The 17011-nt window shown below is 34.5% G+C and overlaps 1 protein-coding gene across 1 annotated transcript; it reads left to right on the forward strand.

Annotated features, from left to right (window-relative positions):
- Positions 1-601: 601 nt before the first annotated feature.
- On the forward strand, positions 602-3436 carry LOC149576368 (putative receptor protein kinase ZmPK1). Its single transcript, XM_089817014.1, has one exon. The coding sequence runs from the start codon at positions 818-820 to the stop codon at positions 3203-3205; it is 2388 nt and encodes a 795-aa protein (XP_089673140.1). The 5' UTR covers positions 602-817; the 3' UTR covers positions 3206-3436.
- The last annotated feature ends 13575 nt before the right edge of the window (positions 3437-17011 follow it).

Consider the following 17011-nt stretch of genomic DNA (forward strand, 5'->3'; position numbering starts at 1 on the left):
ACGACTTTCCAAATAAGTTCATAATCTCGACCGCCTTCTAGAAGAGATTATCGTTTTCGCTTTGCTTTCTACGGGCGCTAGTCTATTTCTCCACAATTTAAACTCACAATTGACGCAGCTGATTTTGTTTTCCGCGTGCTGATACAATCTTTAACATTATAATATCCACGCCAAAGATATTTCAGTCAATTCTCCATTGCCGTCTGCTTAAATAAGTCTATCCGAACCAGTCAATTCAAAATTTAAAATTGCCAACTCTGGGCTAATTATTGTGTGGGCTTACTCAAGAGAGTAACAGCTGTACACATTATTGTCTTTGGTCGTCTGACGCAAAAGAGTAACAGCTGTACACATTAATTTTTTATCCAGAAGTATCAGGAGTAAAACCAGGTTTTGCAAAAAAACTTTGGTGTTTGGTTGGTTAAAATCATATCCTGGTTTTCAATTTCATCTTCCAATTTTGGTCAAAAATTGGAAGAAGTTTCTTCCAACAAAAAGGTGGAATTTGAAATTAAAACCAGGTTTTGAATTTTATGACAGTTTTTTAATAATATTTTGGAATCCACGATATATTCATCTTCCGTGTCAACCAAACGGACCATTATCTTTCCAAACCACAAAACCAAGTTTTCGAAAACCTGGTTATAAGATAACCTGGTTATGGCACAAATTGATCTTCCCCAACCAAACGGGGCCTAAGAAATCCGTCATAATTGATTGTCGTACCTTCAACGAAGAAATTTATTTTCTTATTCTTATAAATCCTCAATTGATATGTTAAAAGCCCACTTCGTATTCATTCTACCACATCCGCGCAATGAAAGCTGGGACGCGTGAGCGAAATTGGCGTTTGCTAATTGCAATTGTTTCTGGATCCCTCTTTGTATGCGCTTCACTGCAAGTTTCCGCAGATGAAAATGGATCAGATAAGCTGAGGCTCGGAGGATCGCTTACTCCTCTACAAAATACATCGTGGTTGGTGTCTTCCAATCAGATATTCTCTGCCGGATTTTACCAAGTGGGTGAGAATGCATATGCGTTCGGCGTGTGGTACACCCAAACGGCGAATCTAACAGTTGTCTGGACGGCAAACAGAGATCAGCCCGTGAACGGAAGGGATTCCCGTCTCGATCTGCAAACTGACGGAAACCTACTTCTGTCTGATGCAAATGGCAGCACTATTTGGGAAACCGACACGGCCAGCAAGGATTTAATCCGCGTACAAGAGGCGGTTCTCCTGGATACAGGAAATCTTGTTCTGCTGAATTCCTCAGGTAGGAGAATTTGGGAAAGTTTTGATTACCCAACAGATACCCTTGTTCCTTATCAGCCACTCAGAGGGAACGCTCAGCTTGTATCCAAATTGGGCACAAGTTCAATTGCCTCGGGGTACTATCGTCTCTATTTCGACTTCGACAATATCCTCCGGCTGAGGTACCAGACCTCATATGCAGCCTCAAACTACTGGCCGATCCCCTACCTCGCCATTTTCGCCAACGGAAGATCATCATACAATATCAGCCGCTATGCGGTTCTGGACGCCTTTGGCAACTTCAGCTCAAGCGACAACTTCGGCTTCTCTTCATGGGATTTCGGCTTCAACCTCACCAGAAGACTCACCTTGGATTCAGATGGAAATCTGAGGTTGTATAGCTTGGATATAAATGGCGGCTGGAACGTCTCTTGGGTGGCACTCACTGAACAATGCTCTGTTCATGGTATCTGTGGAATGAACGGATTGTGTATTTACAATCCTAGGGCAACTTGTACTTGTCCTCCTGGTTTCCACATAAAAGACCCTGCCGACAGATTCCAGGGCTGCGAACGAGATGTTGAGCTTCTGAATGCTTCTTCGCAGCTCGTCCATCTCTCACATACAGATTTCTACGGGAACGATCTTGACGGGTACAGTACGGGGGGGTCTCTTGAAGAATGCAAGAAATATTGCATGGATGATAGTAAATGTGCGGGTTTCAGCTATATCGTGGACGGCAGTGGAAAATGTTACCCCAAAAACCAGCTTCTCAACGGATATCAGTCTCCTGGTGTGATTAACGACATGTATATCAAAATCTCCATCAAAGACTCTTCGGTACTAAATTCCACAGCCATTACCGAGACCCCAGCTGATTGCAGTAGCTCTAAGACGCTTGTTACTGAGAGTTTCAAGACGAGTAAGAAGAGGAGCATTATAAAGTATCCGTTAGGGTTTGTTGTTGCGTTTGGGGTGTTTGAAATCGTTTGCATCACTCTGGGATGGTGGTTCATGTTCAGAGATCGTGACGAGGCCTTTGATTTTGATCGTGTAGGGTATTCTGCCATCCCCATGGGATTCAAGAAGTATAGCTTGGCGGAGCTGAAGAAAGCAACGAACAACTTTACGACAAAGCTGGGAGAGGGAGGTTTTGGGAGCGTCTACAAAGGTGTTTTGGCCGACGAGAAGGTCGTGGCGGTGAAACGACTGGAAGGAGTATCTCAGAGCGAGGAGCAGTTTTGGGCGGAGGTGAGCATTATTGGCAGAGTGCATCACATGAATCTGGTTCGCATGTTTGGATTCTGTGCAGAGGGGAAACATAGATTGCTTGTTTATGAGTATGTTGAGAATGGGTCTCTGGACAAACATCTATTTGCTCATGAGAGTGGATCGTCTTTAATGGGTTGGAAGGAGAGGTTTATGATTGCAATTGGCACGGCCAAGGCATTGGCTTACCTTCACGAAGAATGCTTGGAATGGATTCTGCACTGTGACGTCAAGCCTCAGAATATACTTCTAGATAAGAACTTCAGTCCCAAGGTATCTGACTTTGGATTGGCAAAGCTCGTGGACAGAGACCGAGCGTTTTCCTTCTCCAAAGTTCGTGGGACTCGCGGATATGTGGCTCCGGAATGGGTGATGAACTTGCCCATCACGGCGAAAGCGGATGTGTATAGCTTTGGGATAGTGCTGTTGGAGATTGTGAGCGGGCGAGATGCATCCAATCAAAGTGGGAATTTGGGGCAGTGGGTGTCTGAGAAGATGGGGGAGGGAAGGCTTTTGGAAGAAGTTGTGGACGGCAGGCTGAATGGGATGGTAGACACGGAAGAGGTGGAGGCTGTTGTGAGAACAGCGTTGGTTTGCCTTGAGCAGGACCCTTCTTTAAGACCATCCATGGGCCGAGTCGTCGAATTGCTCTCGAAAAAATCAGAAGTGGCGAAGGCCGCGTGATAACTGAAATTTACAGCGATTGACCACTCACTCACGGTTGATTTCATACCGACAAGCATCATGTGAACACTTACCTCATAGCAAGGGTATCTAATGTACTCCCTTAGTCATATTTAATAGGGGTACTTGATTTCGTTTCTCCAAGTTAAAATTGTATGACCTTTTCTTGTCACTTGACCATCCATCAATTGACGCTATGGAATAAATTATGGGTAGTTTGGTTGATACTGATATCAAGGAGTGTCTTGTTATGTTGTTAATCGTTGAGATGTTTTTGTTCTCCACAAAAAAAGTATTGGTTAGATAGTAGTGGGGTAACTACTGGTTGTTCTCTAGCGTTCTCTACTATGGGGTCAGCCCCACCTTTTTTTAGCTACTATCTAATGCATCAAAAACAACTTTAATTTACATTGTAATATGGAGTTGAAGTTGCTAAGTATATCATCATTCATTGACACAACATTTTATTCATATCATATGAAGATCATAAATTAAAATTAGATATATCATTAACCAAAATTTTCATATCATTTAAAGATCATAAATTAAAATTAGATATAGTCTTATACATTTTGATTTCTTTGTTTTTGAGCTTTTTATTTGGCTTCATTGGTATTTCTTTCTTGAGGACCATATCAATAAGTTCAACAAATCTAACATATTCATCTATTGGCTATTTTCAATTCGACGTTGAAAAATCTAACTTAAGTACACATATCACATTTTATTTCAATAACTAGCACCTACACCTTTGAGCAATGCAATGGTTGTACTCAAGATTTTCCACAAAGATTTTTATGTTCCTAGAAGAAGCCTTGATAATATTATAGCTATGCTCGCCAATTTTCTTCAAGGATGACTCCAGTTTTAAAATTCTTCTATTTATGTGCTCAAATTTTTTTTTTTATAAAACTTTATGGACATTACTTGCACATCTTCTACCACTTTGGTGAGATCTTTAACATTATCAAGAAAGGTATTTTCCTTTTTTGTACAAATATTTTTGATAATTTTTTTTTTTGAAAGTGCTTTAATCTAGATTCGATGTCTTTAACATTAAGGAAGACCTATTTTATGAACCTATAAAGTTCTAGAGCACCATCTTTGATAGTCTCTAGGGCATCAATGGACACATTGTTGTTCTTTTCAACATTCCTAAAATATTCACATTCCTTACTACTTTTCCCATCCATGATAAACTCCTTCTCACCAAACATAAATATAGGGACATCTACATCAAAATCTCTACCAATATCAGAAATAAAGGAGAAAATAACATTTTTATCCATAATATCATCTCTACATTGAATAGTGTGAGTAGTAATAAAACCCACCTCGATAGGTTCACCCTTACTACTTTCCCCAACATTCTTCTTAATGTCAATCATTATTTTATTTTCCTAGTGTTTAGGCTCAATAACCCCTTTTCATCATATTTGGTTTCATTCTTCTCTTTCTTCGTAGCATTTTCAACAATACATGTTATAGCCACCAGATTCACATAGTTCTTCTAACTAGCAATTAGAAAGGAGATATGTCATTCTCTAGACTCTAATGAATCTATATTTCCTTGTCATCCTTCAACACAATGGTGTTTATCTTCTTTGGCAAGGTCTTAATATCTCTATCCGTACCTCAACATACTCTGAATCATTTTTCCACCTCCTTCCAACATTTTACAAGCATCCTTTCTTTCCACTTCTAGTGCCATAGTTTTATTTATTATATTTCAACATCTCTTTCCATAAAGTGCAAAAAAACTAACAATATAAGCCATTGGTGAAGATCCTAGTGGATGGCGTTCTTCGTGTGGTTCTTGATGCTAGTAGTAAGGAAAGAGAATAAAAGTTATGAAAAAGACACTAGAATTTTGTGCCTAATATAATTCATTAGAATGGAATGATAATCATGGACCCTAGTGTATCAACCATCAATAGTGAAATATCCCATGACATGTTTTCAAACTTCCCTCTACAATGACTTAATTGTCTTAGGAATGAAGAAAGTGTTTATACCTTTAATGAAAGCCTCACTTTTTCCCTCTATCTTAGGAAATCTTCTCACAACATTATGTGAGACCTTCATATTGTTTAAAAATTTCATTCTTTCATAAAGTAAGCGAGAAATCTTATAAATGAACTTCTCAACATGAACAATTTCCTTACCAAATAGGGTGATGAAGCCATTGTTCCATTCATGGACAAAAAAATTGGTAACCTTCATGTCATACCCATGTAGCTTCTCAAGATATGGGGTAACTCTATCTTTAGTCAACCTACACCAAAAATCCTCCTAATTTTTTCAATCTTCATAGGTTGTAGGTTCAAATCTCTTCCCATCATCATTATAGTGTAATCAAACAAACACTAGTTCAAACAAAAATTGGCAAAGACAAAATTGAAAATTTGGATATATTAAAAAAAATGTAATATGTGAGATTTAAATGGTAATGAGTTCCTCATAACCATCAGACAAACACCTCACTTCACATTAATTTAAAAGTTAATATATATCAGTTCCATCATTACAAGTAATCTTCCCAACTATGTCATTAAATCTATCATATCTAAGGAACAAAATAATATCCTTATTAGTTATTGCCCGCCAAGGCATGAAACTATAGCCGATGACTACCTATTAAATAGAGATTAAACAAAACATTAATAACTAATCACCATTCATTATTTTCTAAATATTGATATTCCTATTAGTACTTACATTGATGAAGTTGCACATTTTTTACCCCATCTTTTTATGGAAATGATTTTTTTCATATGTGATTGGTACTATAGAAGGTGGGTAAAACTATTTGTAAACCCCAATGCAAGAGAAGGCACAAAAAAAAAATCATTACAGGGCATTAGAAGGTTGGTAGTGTGTTGCAGACTAGACAAGAAAAGTTTCAAGACAAGGGATGGCCAAGCAATTCCATGAATAGCCTAGGTGCCTTATTTTTGCTTTTACATTTTGCATACATTTTGGCTAATTTGGCTACCACTCTCAAGGAGATTTTTCCTTTGAAAAGGAGCAAATGAGAGTTTTTGCATGAAGCATGTCCTTAAAAATGGATGCTTGCAGGGCTTGTTGGTTTGGTTTTATGTATGTGAAATAGTTTTTTTCTCCTTTTGCCTCCTTGTGGAATTTGGGAGTGGAGGTATGTGTCGAAGGGCTCTATGATTTCAGCTTGAAAAATTCTAATGTAGCAATTTTTAGCCTTATTTGTGCATAAGTATCCATTTTCAAACATGCCCATTTTATCAAACATATCTATTTTACTATGATAAAATGTGTTGTAGTTAATTGAATAGCTTTAGCCATCAAATGCATCATAAGAAAGTTATTCCAAATATCTTTATCAGAGAGCTTCAACTTTGAGAAAGGGGTGGATGGGATCAAGCACACCATTGCAAATGTGGGCTCCTTGTATATCTCTCCATATGTCATGCAACACAACTGACCTCCCTTCTCCTTCATTATCAACTACACAAAGCATTGAGTTAGTTAGGGAAGTGCATAACCCAATGTTTTCTTCTTCAAGCTAAGGCAATAAAAAATACTATCATTTTATTCTAAAATAGATAGAATGATGAATGAAATCAATAGTTTATTTTATTAAGTCTTGTAGGTAATTAATTCTTTTTTTTTGGTGTTGGAAACTATAATTTCTCCATGCAACTAAAATTGACTGATAGATTATCTAAGTCCTAATCCACTGGATAAATATGCAAATTAATATGCATTAGTTAAAGTTGTAGCTCATTTGATCTACTAAATAAGGAAGGGTAAAACAATAGTTTAAAAATAATTATCTCTTGCACAAAATAAGGACTCATTAAAATAGATCTCCACATCCACTTTTTTCACAACAAATGTTAATAGTTAAGAAAATAGTTCCACCCAATAAAGATTTGTTAGAAATTAGAAGACTTCCTAGATCAAATTCTTATGCACAATATTTTGACAATAAGGATTGTTGTTTAAAAATAATTAACTAATGTAATCTCTAACTATTGGGGATAAGACATTTCTTATATATGCGTGTAAGAATTTTGCCACATCATGATAAGTCATACAACCAAGCACATGTCCACCAAATATGGGTTATCCTCCATTAAGCACAAAAGTAGGTGTGGTGATGAGAGGATAAGCCTACAAGGGTGTGACACACAAAATAGTGTTGTAGACACCATATACTAAAATAGAGTTGCATACTCCTATGTTGTCTACATGACAACTCAAAAAGGTGCGTAAACTCCTAAGTGTCTCACAAATAAAAATAATAAAATAATGCAAAATAATTAAATAATGCATAAACCTAAGTAAACTTAAGTAAGTGTAATAAGTAAATACTTATTTACACCAACAATGAGAATCTTTGTAATATGCCTTTGTATAGGAATGAATAAAATATTTTTTTTTTAGTAGTGTAGAGAGATTTGTTTATTTCAATTTTAAATTTTGTTATTTTATTTCGCTACTATTAAAAAATTGGTATTAGAGCCTATGGTAGAAGATCTTGGAGAGTTAGAATGAATGGTTGAGTGGGTTATTGCATTTGTGAAGCTATTGCAAGAAGTCATCCAAGGAGAAGAGTTCATAGAGACATAGATTGTGTGAAAGCACAAAAAAAAAATGCGAAGAAAGAATAATGGGCTGCTAGTTGTGGAAAAGTCTTTGGAGGAAATAATTGGAAAGATCTCTGAGGTAGAATATAGTATCAAAGATGAATAGAAATTATGTGTACAAAAATTGAGGAGGGATGGATAAAATGTTGCTGCCACTTAATGATAATTGCCAGTAAAAAAGGAGACCATTGTTGTTGCTTGTTTTAAGTTAAAGCTCCAAATCAAGTTGAATTTATGTAAAATGATATGAAGAAAGAGGAGGTAGGAAAAGTTTAATTGAATGAGATGAATTTAATTTGTTTATTTCGATGGAAAAAATGGGAAAAAAGGTATTTAAAGAAAAATCAAGTTTAATGGAATTTTTGGAAAAGGAAAATAATGCTCTTTTGTTAGATTTGTGGAATGTTGAAGAAGGCAATAAAGAATTAGAGGAAAGGATAAAAGTATTTGATGAGATTAGAAAGAAAAATAAATAAGTGGAAGAAAAGCTTAAGTCTTTTTTATGATGAATGAAATTTTAGAAGAAAAGTTGAAGAGATTGGAAGACAAAAAGATTGAGATTGATAAACAAAATAAAGATTTGGAGGATAAAATTAAGAAATTATAGGAGGTGAATTATTTTTTGAAAGAAGAGAATGAGTGTTTAAGAGAAAAACAATTGGTTCATGATGTTTCTTGTGGCATAAAGGATTTGAATTCATAATTTGATAAAGTTAATTATGCAAAAAAAATAGTAAACATATGTGTGATGATAAACATATAAAGTGTAATTGATGTAGGAGCATCCTGGGTTGCCTTGTAATCCTACACCTTTTGTTCATTCTGCTAATTATTGTCTAGTTCCAGTTGGTGCCAAGTTCTAATTTTCAGTTGTTGCCAAGTTCTAGTTACTACCGAGTTATCTAGTGTGTGCCAAGTTATCCAGTGTGTGCCAAGCTATCTAATGTGTGCCAAGTTATCCAGTATTGGCCAAGTGTTCCTTCATGTGCTGAGTGAGCTGGTTATTTGCTGATGTTTGGTTCCTTCTTTTATTGAGTGTTCGTGTTTTAGATTTTAGTGGGAGCTGATTTGTGTATTTAATTTTGATCATGAATTTAATGATAGGAGGGTAAAAGTACACATTTGTGTCACCTTTTAGGCTAACTTATCATAACAATTTTTTTTGAGTATTTCTATCCAAAAATCAATTTTATTCAAACATATGATCTAAATAAATTCATTATAGCTAAGTTATATATTGTCTCACACTTTTCCAATTAGAAATGTCTATTAACTACATGTTTTATACTAGTTTGTATCCAATTACTAAGGAAATAAAATTATTTCAGAAAACTAACATTTAAATAACTCTTATTATTTTTTATGATTTTTTTTAGTAGAATATAAACACCATTTTATAGAGCGCAAAGTCAAGAATATTATCATATAGAGTTTATAGTGTTTTAACTAGATATAGTAAATTGTAATTAAAAATTTCTACAAGCATGCATTTTAACACTTGAAAAGATGTCGATTTTGAGAAAGAAAAAAATATTAAATCATATCAAAAAAATTTAAAAATTATATGATGTTCTAGAGGACAGAGTCCTATTCAAGAATGTATAATTTTTCTTTTGGTTAGAATATGTTTGTTTTGAAAAATGTGGTGGGAGATGAAAACTATCAATTTTAGCTGAGTTGAAATTTGAATCATTATAAAAGAGAAATTATAGGTCAAAAGTCAAGTTTTATTTTTTTGTTGTTCTACCTATATATGTTATCTATAACATAGTCTGAGTTCAAATGGAAATAAGTTTATTTCCATATAGTTTTGTGGTGGGAACTAAACCCCTAATTATCAACATTTTTCAACAACTAAAAAATTATATATAAAAGTTAAGAAAATTTATCAACTCTTATTCCAAATAATTATTAAAAATTATACTCCCGAACTACATCCATTTCCACATGTTTCACTAGTTTACTTCATTTTTAAATTTTAAATAATTATACTAGTTTTATGTCATTAAAGGTGAATAGTTATACTTTTGTTAGCCTTTTCCTTTTCCTTTACAAAAGGGTGATACAGGTTTGTGCTTTTACCCAAGAACTTGTTTAGGGATGAGTGTTGACCATTTTGGGATAAGCCTTTCTATTATGCAATGCTCTAGAATCTCTTGTAAGTCATTTTGGCAAGTATAAATAGAGTGCTTAGGCTTAGGTTAAAGGTAGAACTTAGAGGGTTTCAAAAGGAGAATGCATGTATCTAGAAATGTAAATTTGAAACTAGATCATGGATCTTGAATGTATTTTGTATCTAGTTGTAACCCAAAAGGCCTTACAACTAGGCATGTGTGTTGATTACTTGATGAATCAATAAAGTATATTGTTCTATCTCTCCTTGCTGATGTTCTCTGTTATTTGCTCCCATTGTGTTTACTTTGCAAGGTGGCTGGGATAGATTGATTTCCCCTTGGCCCTAGTTACTTTGTCTCTCCTTGCACCAGGTAGTATCAGAGCTTTAGGTTCATCTTGGTCGAGATTGGATTGTGTGAAACCCTGATTCAAATTTGGTTGTAGGGTTGCAGATCTAAAGATTTGACCTTTAACTTGTAGAGGGTTACGATATTGAAGGAACCTAATTAAAAAGATGGTTTAAGGTAGAGTGAATGTTGATAATATAGCATTGGATACATTAAGACATTTTGCATCAATATTAGATGTTTTAGAGACCTCCCATAGGAGAGGAGCACATCTTGATGGTGTGAGTGATGATGAAGCAATAGCACTGAACCCTAATCTAGAACCTAAAGAAGATCAAGATGAGGCAAGGTTGTTGAGAGTATTATATAGGGAAAATTCAAAGCCTATTGTAGAATTTGTTCCTTATGATGGGTAAGTGCACCAAGTTGTGGTGCCAAAAAGATGACACCTTTTTTTCTCATTCTAGTTTTGCAAAGCGCGTACGTGCTATAGTGCATACACACTATAGTGCGCACGCACTATGGCTTGGGTGTGCCAAGCCATAGCGCGTATGCGCTATAGTGCATATGCATTAAAGCACATGCACACTTTTCAAAAACCAAATTTACAAAGCACGTACGCACTATTTAAAAGCTAATTTAAAAGGATTTAAATAGTGCGTGCGCACTATAGCGCGAACGCGCTATTTAAAGCTTTACATTCTACCAAGCCTAATGTTTGGCTTTGCCTTGGGGATCCAACCCAAAGCTTTGGAGTCTATAAACTGGTTTGAGACGTGTTTTGCTGCAAACATACAAAAAATGATTGATTTTTCTTGTGTGCTCTCCTTCCAGTTTCCTTGTGGTTGAGCATCGATAAAATCAAGTTACATGACATTGTAGGTCTCTATGTTAGCTACACAACCATATAATTTGTTTTTTATTTAAACTATTTCAAGCCTTTCATCTATAATTTATTTTGAATGTATGTCCATTTTTTGTCAAAAACCAACATGTACTAATTGGGCTATAGATTTTAGCTCATTCATCGAATTTTGCAAAAACTTAGTTTTTTAGAAACTAGACTCCATTCTACACACTTTGAAAAAAAGAAGTTTTGATTTTAGATTAGTTTTCAATCATTTCTAGGGGGAGCACATAGATATTTCACATTTTTGGGATGTGTTTGATTAAAAAATTCATTAAAAACAAAATACTCATTATAAAATTACCCAAAAAATTTGGGATAAACTACATAGCGTTAGGTAACTTTTGACTGAGGCGATTAAAGATTTAAAAAAAAAAGTTAAAATTTTAGGGGGGCCACACTTTGTACTATGTTATGTTTTTCTGAAATAAATAGTACCACTTTTTGTGGCCCCCTTTTTTGAGGACCTAAAACTAAACCATTTTGAAAAAAATTAGTAGTTTAGAAACTAGATTCAGAGGACTATGACTTTTTTTTTTGTCATATCTTAAAATTTTGAGCGTAACTATCTTCAAATTCTTGTTGAAGTCCAGAAATTGGTGATTTCAAGAAAAAGGTGTCCACTTATACCCCCCTTTTTGCACCACAACTTGGTGCACTTACCTTGATGAAAAATTGGATACCAATGTTGTGTTAGATTGGATCTTTGAAATGAAAAATCTCTTTGACTATGAAAACACTCATGATAATAGGGAGGTGAAGATTGTAGTTACTAGGTTGAAAGGACATGCCTCACTATGGTGGGAGCATTTGCAAACTAGTAGACAAATGAGAGGAAATAAGAAGATCGAAACATGGGTGAAAATGGTGAACAAGGTAAATAAAAAATTTCCTCCTACTGATTAGCTAGTTAGCTTGTTGAGAAAGATGCAAAATTTGAGACAAAGAGAGATGACTATGAAGGAGTATACTGATGAATTCTATAGATTAGACATAAGATCTGGACATGTGGATGATGATGCTAAGAAAATTGCAAGGTACATAAATGGATTGAGATATGGAATTCAAGATGAAATAAGTTTTGTTAAATTAGGAATTGTGGAAGAAGCATACCAATATGCCTTGAAAGCTAAAGAGATCTTGACAAAGAAGCATGAACAGAAACAAAGAGGTAGAGGTAGTAGATTCTAGAGAGGCAGAGATAGATCTTATGGAGAAGGTGGCAGATCTATCAATTATGTGCAAGATAAGGGAAAATCTAAATCGAAGAATGATGATGAAGGCAAGACTGAGTGGAAAGGTGGTGATACTTATCAAGGAGGTGCTGGTTCTTTCTGAGGAAGAGGTAATTCTTATTCTAGAGGTGTATTTTGTGGGAATTGTTTCAGATGTGGTAAAGAAGTGCATAAATCCTTTGAATGTAGATCCTCTAAAAGTGGGCAAGGTAACATAAATGTTGTGATCCAAGGAGACACTAAGGGTTCACCAAGTGGAACTGAGGCTAGAGAAAATTTGATGGTGAAAAGAGCTTTATATAATAAGGGAAGCAATGAGGAACCTATCCTTAGGAGAAATCTTTTCAAAACTAGAAGTAAGATGGCTGGAAAATGTTGCAAGGTAATCATTGATAGTAGAATTTCTACAAATTTGGCATCAGAAGAGTTGGTTACAAAGTTGTAGTTCTAGAGGTTGAAGCATCCTAAACCCTATCATGTTTCATGGATCAAGGATGACCATAAGATATTGGTAAGTGAGCAATGTATTGTGAAGTTCAAGATTGGATATTACTTTGATGAAGTTCTATGTGATTTTATGCTTATGGATTTTTGTCATATTTTGTTGGGTAGAACATGAAAATATGATAGATATGCTATACATGATGGAAGATTGAATCAATATACTCTTTAGGTGAATGGGAAAAAGAAAATATTGCTGCATTTGATTGGAAGTCCATATGAGGTTAATTGTACTACTGTGAAAATTTGCATGGTCAATGGGAAATAGTTTGAAAAAGAAATGAAAAGAAACCAAGTGTTCTTTTCTATAATCCTAGATGACTAAGTTTTGGTATTAATGACTGAGCAGTAGAAGTTGGTAATGAGTGAGTGACATCAAAAGCTGGTAATGACCAAGTGATAGTAGAAACTGGAAGAGGTTGAGTATTAATAGAAATTGAATTTTTTTTGAATAAGTATAAAGATATTATTGCAGATGATATACCTGATGGTTTACCTCTAGTAATGGGTATAAGTCATTGTATGGATCTAATTCCTAGAGCTAGTTTTATGAATAAAGCACTATTTAGATTAACACCTACAGAGAATAAAAAACTTAATAGAGAAGTTCATGAGTTGTTGTAGAAAGGTTTGATCAGATAAATTTTGAGTCCATGTGATGTACCTTCTATATTGGCACCTAAAAAGAATGGAGAATGTGTATTGATTCCAGAGTTATTAACAAGATCACAATGAAATATATGTTTTCAATGCTGAGGATGGATGACAAAATAGATTTCTTATGTGGAGCAAAGTATTTTACCAAGATTTATTTGAACAGTGGCTATCATTAGTTCAGAATCAAAGAAGGTGATGAATGGAAGGCTGCTTTTAAGACAAAACATGGTTTGTATGAATGGTTGGTTATGCCTTTTGGTTTGACTAATGCACCTAGTACTTTCATGAGGTTAATGAATAAAGTTCTCAAGAGATTCTTGGGTAAGTTTGTGATTGTTTATTTGGATGATATTATGATATTGAGTAAGACTAAGGAAGAAAATTTTGAGAATGTTAGACAAGTATTGTAAAAATTGAAAGAAGAAAAATTGATGATTAATCTGAAAAAGTGTTCATTTATGCAAGAGGAGATTATGTATTTGGAAATTCTTATTTCAAATGATGGTTTGAAGATGGATCCTAAGAAGTTAAAAGAAATTTTGAATGGCCTACACTTGAAAATTTGGGTAAGGTAAGATTATTTCATGGTTTGGATAGTTTTTATAGAGAGTTTATAAGGAATTTTAGTTCTATTTGTAATGCTATGATTGAGACAATGAGAAGAGATAAAAAGTAATTCAACTAGACACATGGAGCTGATAAAAATTTTGAGACTTTGAAACAAAAAGGTTGTTAAGTTACCTATATAGGCTTTACCTAATTTCAATAAGGTATTTCAAGTTGAATATGACTCAAGTGGCAGTGCAATAGGAGTTGTGTTGAGTCAAGAAGGTAAACCTATTGCTTTCTTTACTGAGAAGTTGAATGATGCTAAAAGAAAATATTTTGTGTATAATCAAGAGTTTTATGCTCTTGTTCAAGCTTTGAAGAAGTGGAGACATTATTTGATTCCTAAGGAGTTTGTTTTGTGTACTGATCATAAAGATTTACAGTACTTGGGAAGTCAACATAAATTGAATGAGAGACATATGAAGTGGGTTGAGTACTTACAAAGTTTCAAATTTTTTATAAATCATAAGAGTGGAGTTAGTAACAAAGTTGTTGATGCATTGAGTAGAATACTTTCTTTATTGATTAAGATGAAGGTTGAAGTTCTTGGTTTTGATGAAATGAAAGAGATGTGATATTGATCCTAATTTTTCTGAGGCATGGAGAGGTTGCAGAGCACTAAATCTAATAGATCACATAAGTAAGTATGATGAATATTTTGTTCAAGAAGGTATTGTGTTTAAAGGAATTCATTTGTGTATCCCTAGAAGTTCTGTGAGGTTAAATTTGATTAAGGAAAAGCATAGTGGTGGATTGGCTAGAGATTTTGGAATTGATAAGACATTGAGTTTACTAAAGGATAAGTGTGACTGGCCACAAATGTATAAGGATGTTCAAAAATTTGCAAGGAGTTGTGGCATTGTCAAATTGCAAAAGGAGTATGTTAGAATACTAGTTTGTATACACCTATTTCTATTCCTTAGAAACCTTGGAGTGATATTAATATGGATTTTGTTCTTGGAATGTCTAAAATAGTGAAGAGGTATGATTCTATATTTGTTGTTGCTGATAGATTTTCTAAGATGGCTCATTTCATACCATGTAAGAAGACATCAAATGTTGAGCATGTTGCTGAACTTTTCTTCAAAGAGATTGTGAGATTGCATGGATTACCAGTAAGTATTATTTCTAGCAGAGATAATAAATTTGTTAGTTACTTTTGGAATACTTTGTGGACGAAGATGGGTACTGAGTTGAAGTTTAATGCAACATTTTATTCACATATAGATGGATAGATAGAGGTTGTGAATATAATCTTGGGTAATTTGCTGAGATGTTTAGTTGGAGATAAGCTAAGTAATTGGGAGATGGTACTGGCACAATTGAGTTTGTGTATAACAATTTTGTGAATAGAAGTATAGGGAAAACACCATTTGAGATTGTTATAGGAATGGAGCCTAGAGGAGTATCAGATTTGAGGGATGTTTCTTGTGAAGAAAAGAGAAGTTTTGTAGGGGAAGAATTTTCTAATTTCATTGGGTCTTTGCATAAGGAAGTAAAATTGAAGATGAAGCAAAGTAATCAAAAGTATAAGGAGAATGCTGAGAAGTCTAGAAGACATCATTTTTTTGAAGTTGGTGATGAGGTGATGGTTCATTTGAAGAAAGGAAGATATTCTATTGGAACATACAGTAAGCTGAAGATGAAATAGTTTAGACCTTTTAAGATCTTTTGGATGTTTGACAATAGTAATGCTTATGAAGTTGAGTTACCTGATGACATGGAATATATCTCGTATGTTCAATGTTGCTAATTTGTATATATATCATGAGTCAGATGATGAAGTTATTATACTATATGATTATCCTAACAAGTAGATTGAAGAAGTTGAAAAGATATTGGATCAAAGAGTTGGTAAAAGCACAAGAGGAAAACATTACTATGAGTATTTGGAAAAGTGGAAGAATAGGCCAGTTGAAGATGCTACATAGATTTCTTGATCTGAGTTGGATATAGCTCAAGTTGTGACACTTGGATGATTTAGGAGAATCAATTCTTTCAACCTTGGTTATCTGATGCATGAGCATCCTAGGTTTCCTTGTAATCCTACGCTTTTTGTTCATTCTACCAGTTATTGTGAAGTTCCAGTTGTTGCCCAATTCTAGTTTCCAGTTGTTATCAAGTTCCAATTGTTGTCAAGTTACCTAGTGTGTGCTGAGCTATATAGTGTCTGTTGATTTATCTAGTATTGACTGAGTGTTCCTTCATGTGTTGAGTGAGTTTTTTATTTGCTGATGCTTGGTTCCTTCTTTTTTCAAGTTGTTTGTGTTTTGGTTCTTAGTGGGAGTCGACTTGCGTATTTAATTTTAATCATGAATTTAATGGTAGGATCTTATTTAGAGATGAGCGTTGACCATTTTGGGTCATCCTTTATGTTATGTAATGTTTTATAATCTTTTGTAAGCCATTTTGGAAAGTATAAATAGAGTGCTTAAGCTTAGATTAAAGGTAGAACTTAGAAGTTTTCAAAAGGGGAATACATGTGTCTAGGAATGTGAATTTGAAGCTGGATTGTAGATCTTGAATGTATTTTGTATTTTTTTGTAGCCTAGAAGGCTTTACAGTTGGGCATGTATGTTGATTACTTGATGAATCAATATAGTATCTTGTTCTCTCTCTCCTTGGTGTTGTTCTCTAGTGTTTGCTTCCGTTGTGTTCACTCTGCAAGGTGGTTAGGATAGCTAGGTGTGCCTGTGGCCCTAGTTAGTTCATTCCCCCTTGCACTAGTAATGATCTAGTGCTTATATATTTAGTTGTTTTCATGATAATATTGGTTTGAATATTATGAAAAGAATGGGGTACAGAGGTAA

Source organism: Cupressus sempervirens, chromosome 1 (assembly GCF_028749045.1).
Source record: "Cupressus sempervirens isolate cs-2001-9-10 chromosome 1, ASM2874904v1, whole genome shotgun sequence".
NCBI lineage: Eukaryota > Viridiplantae > Streptophyta > Pinopsida > Cupressales > Cupressaceae > Cupressus > Cupressus sempervirens.

What these genes read in the sequence shown, in the direction of transcription:
- LOC149576368 (XM_089817014.1), top strand. Translation starts at nt 818, where the DNA reads ATGAAAGCTGGGACGCGTGAGCGAAATTGGCGTTTGCTAATTGCAATT.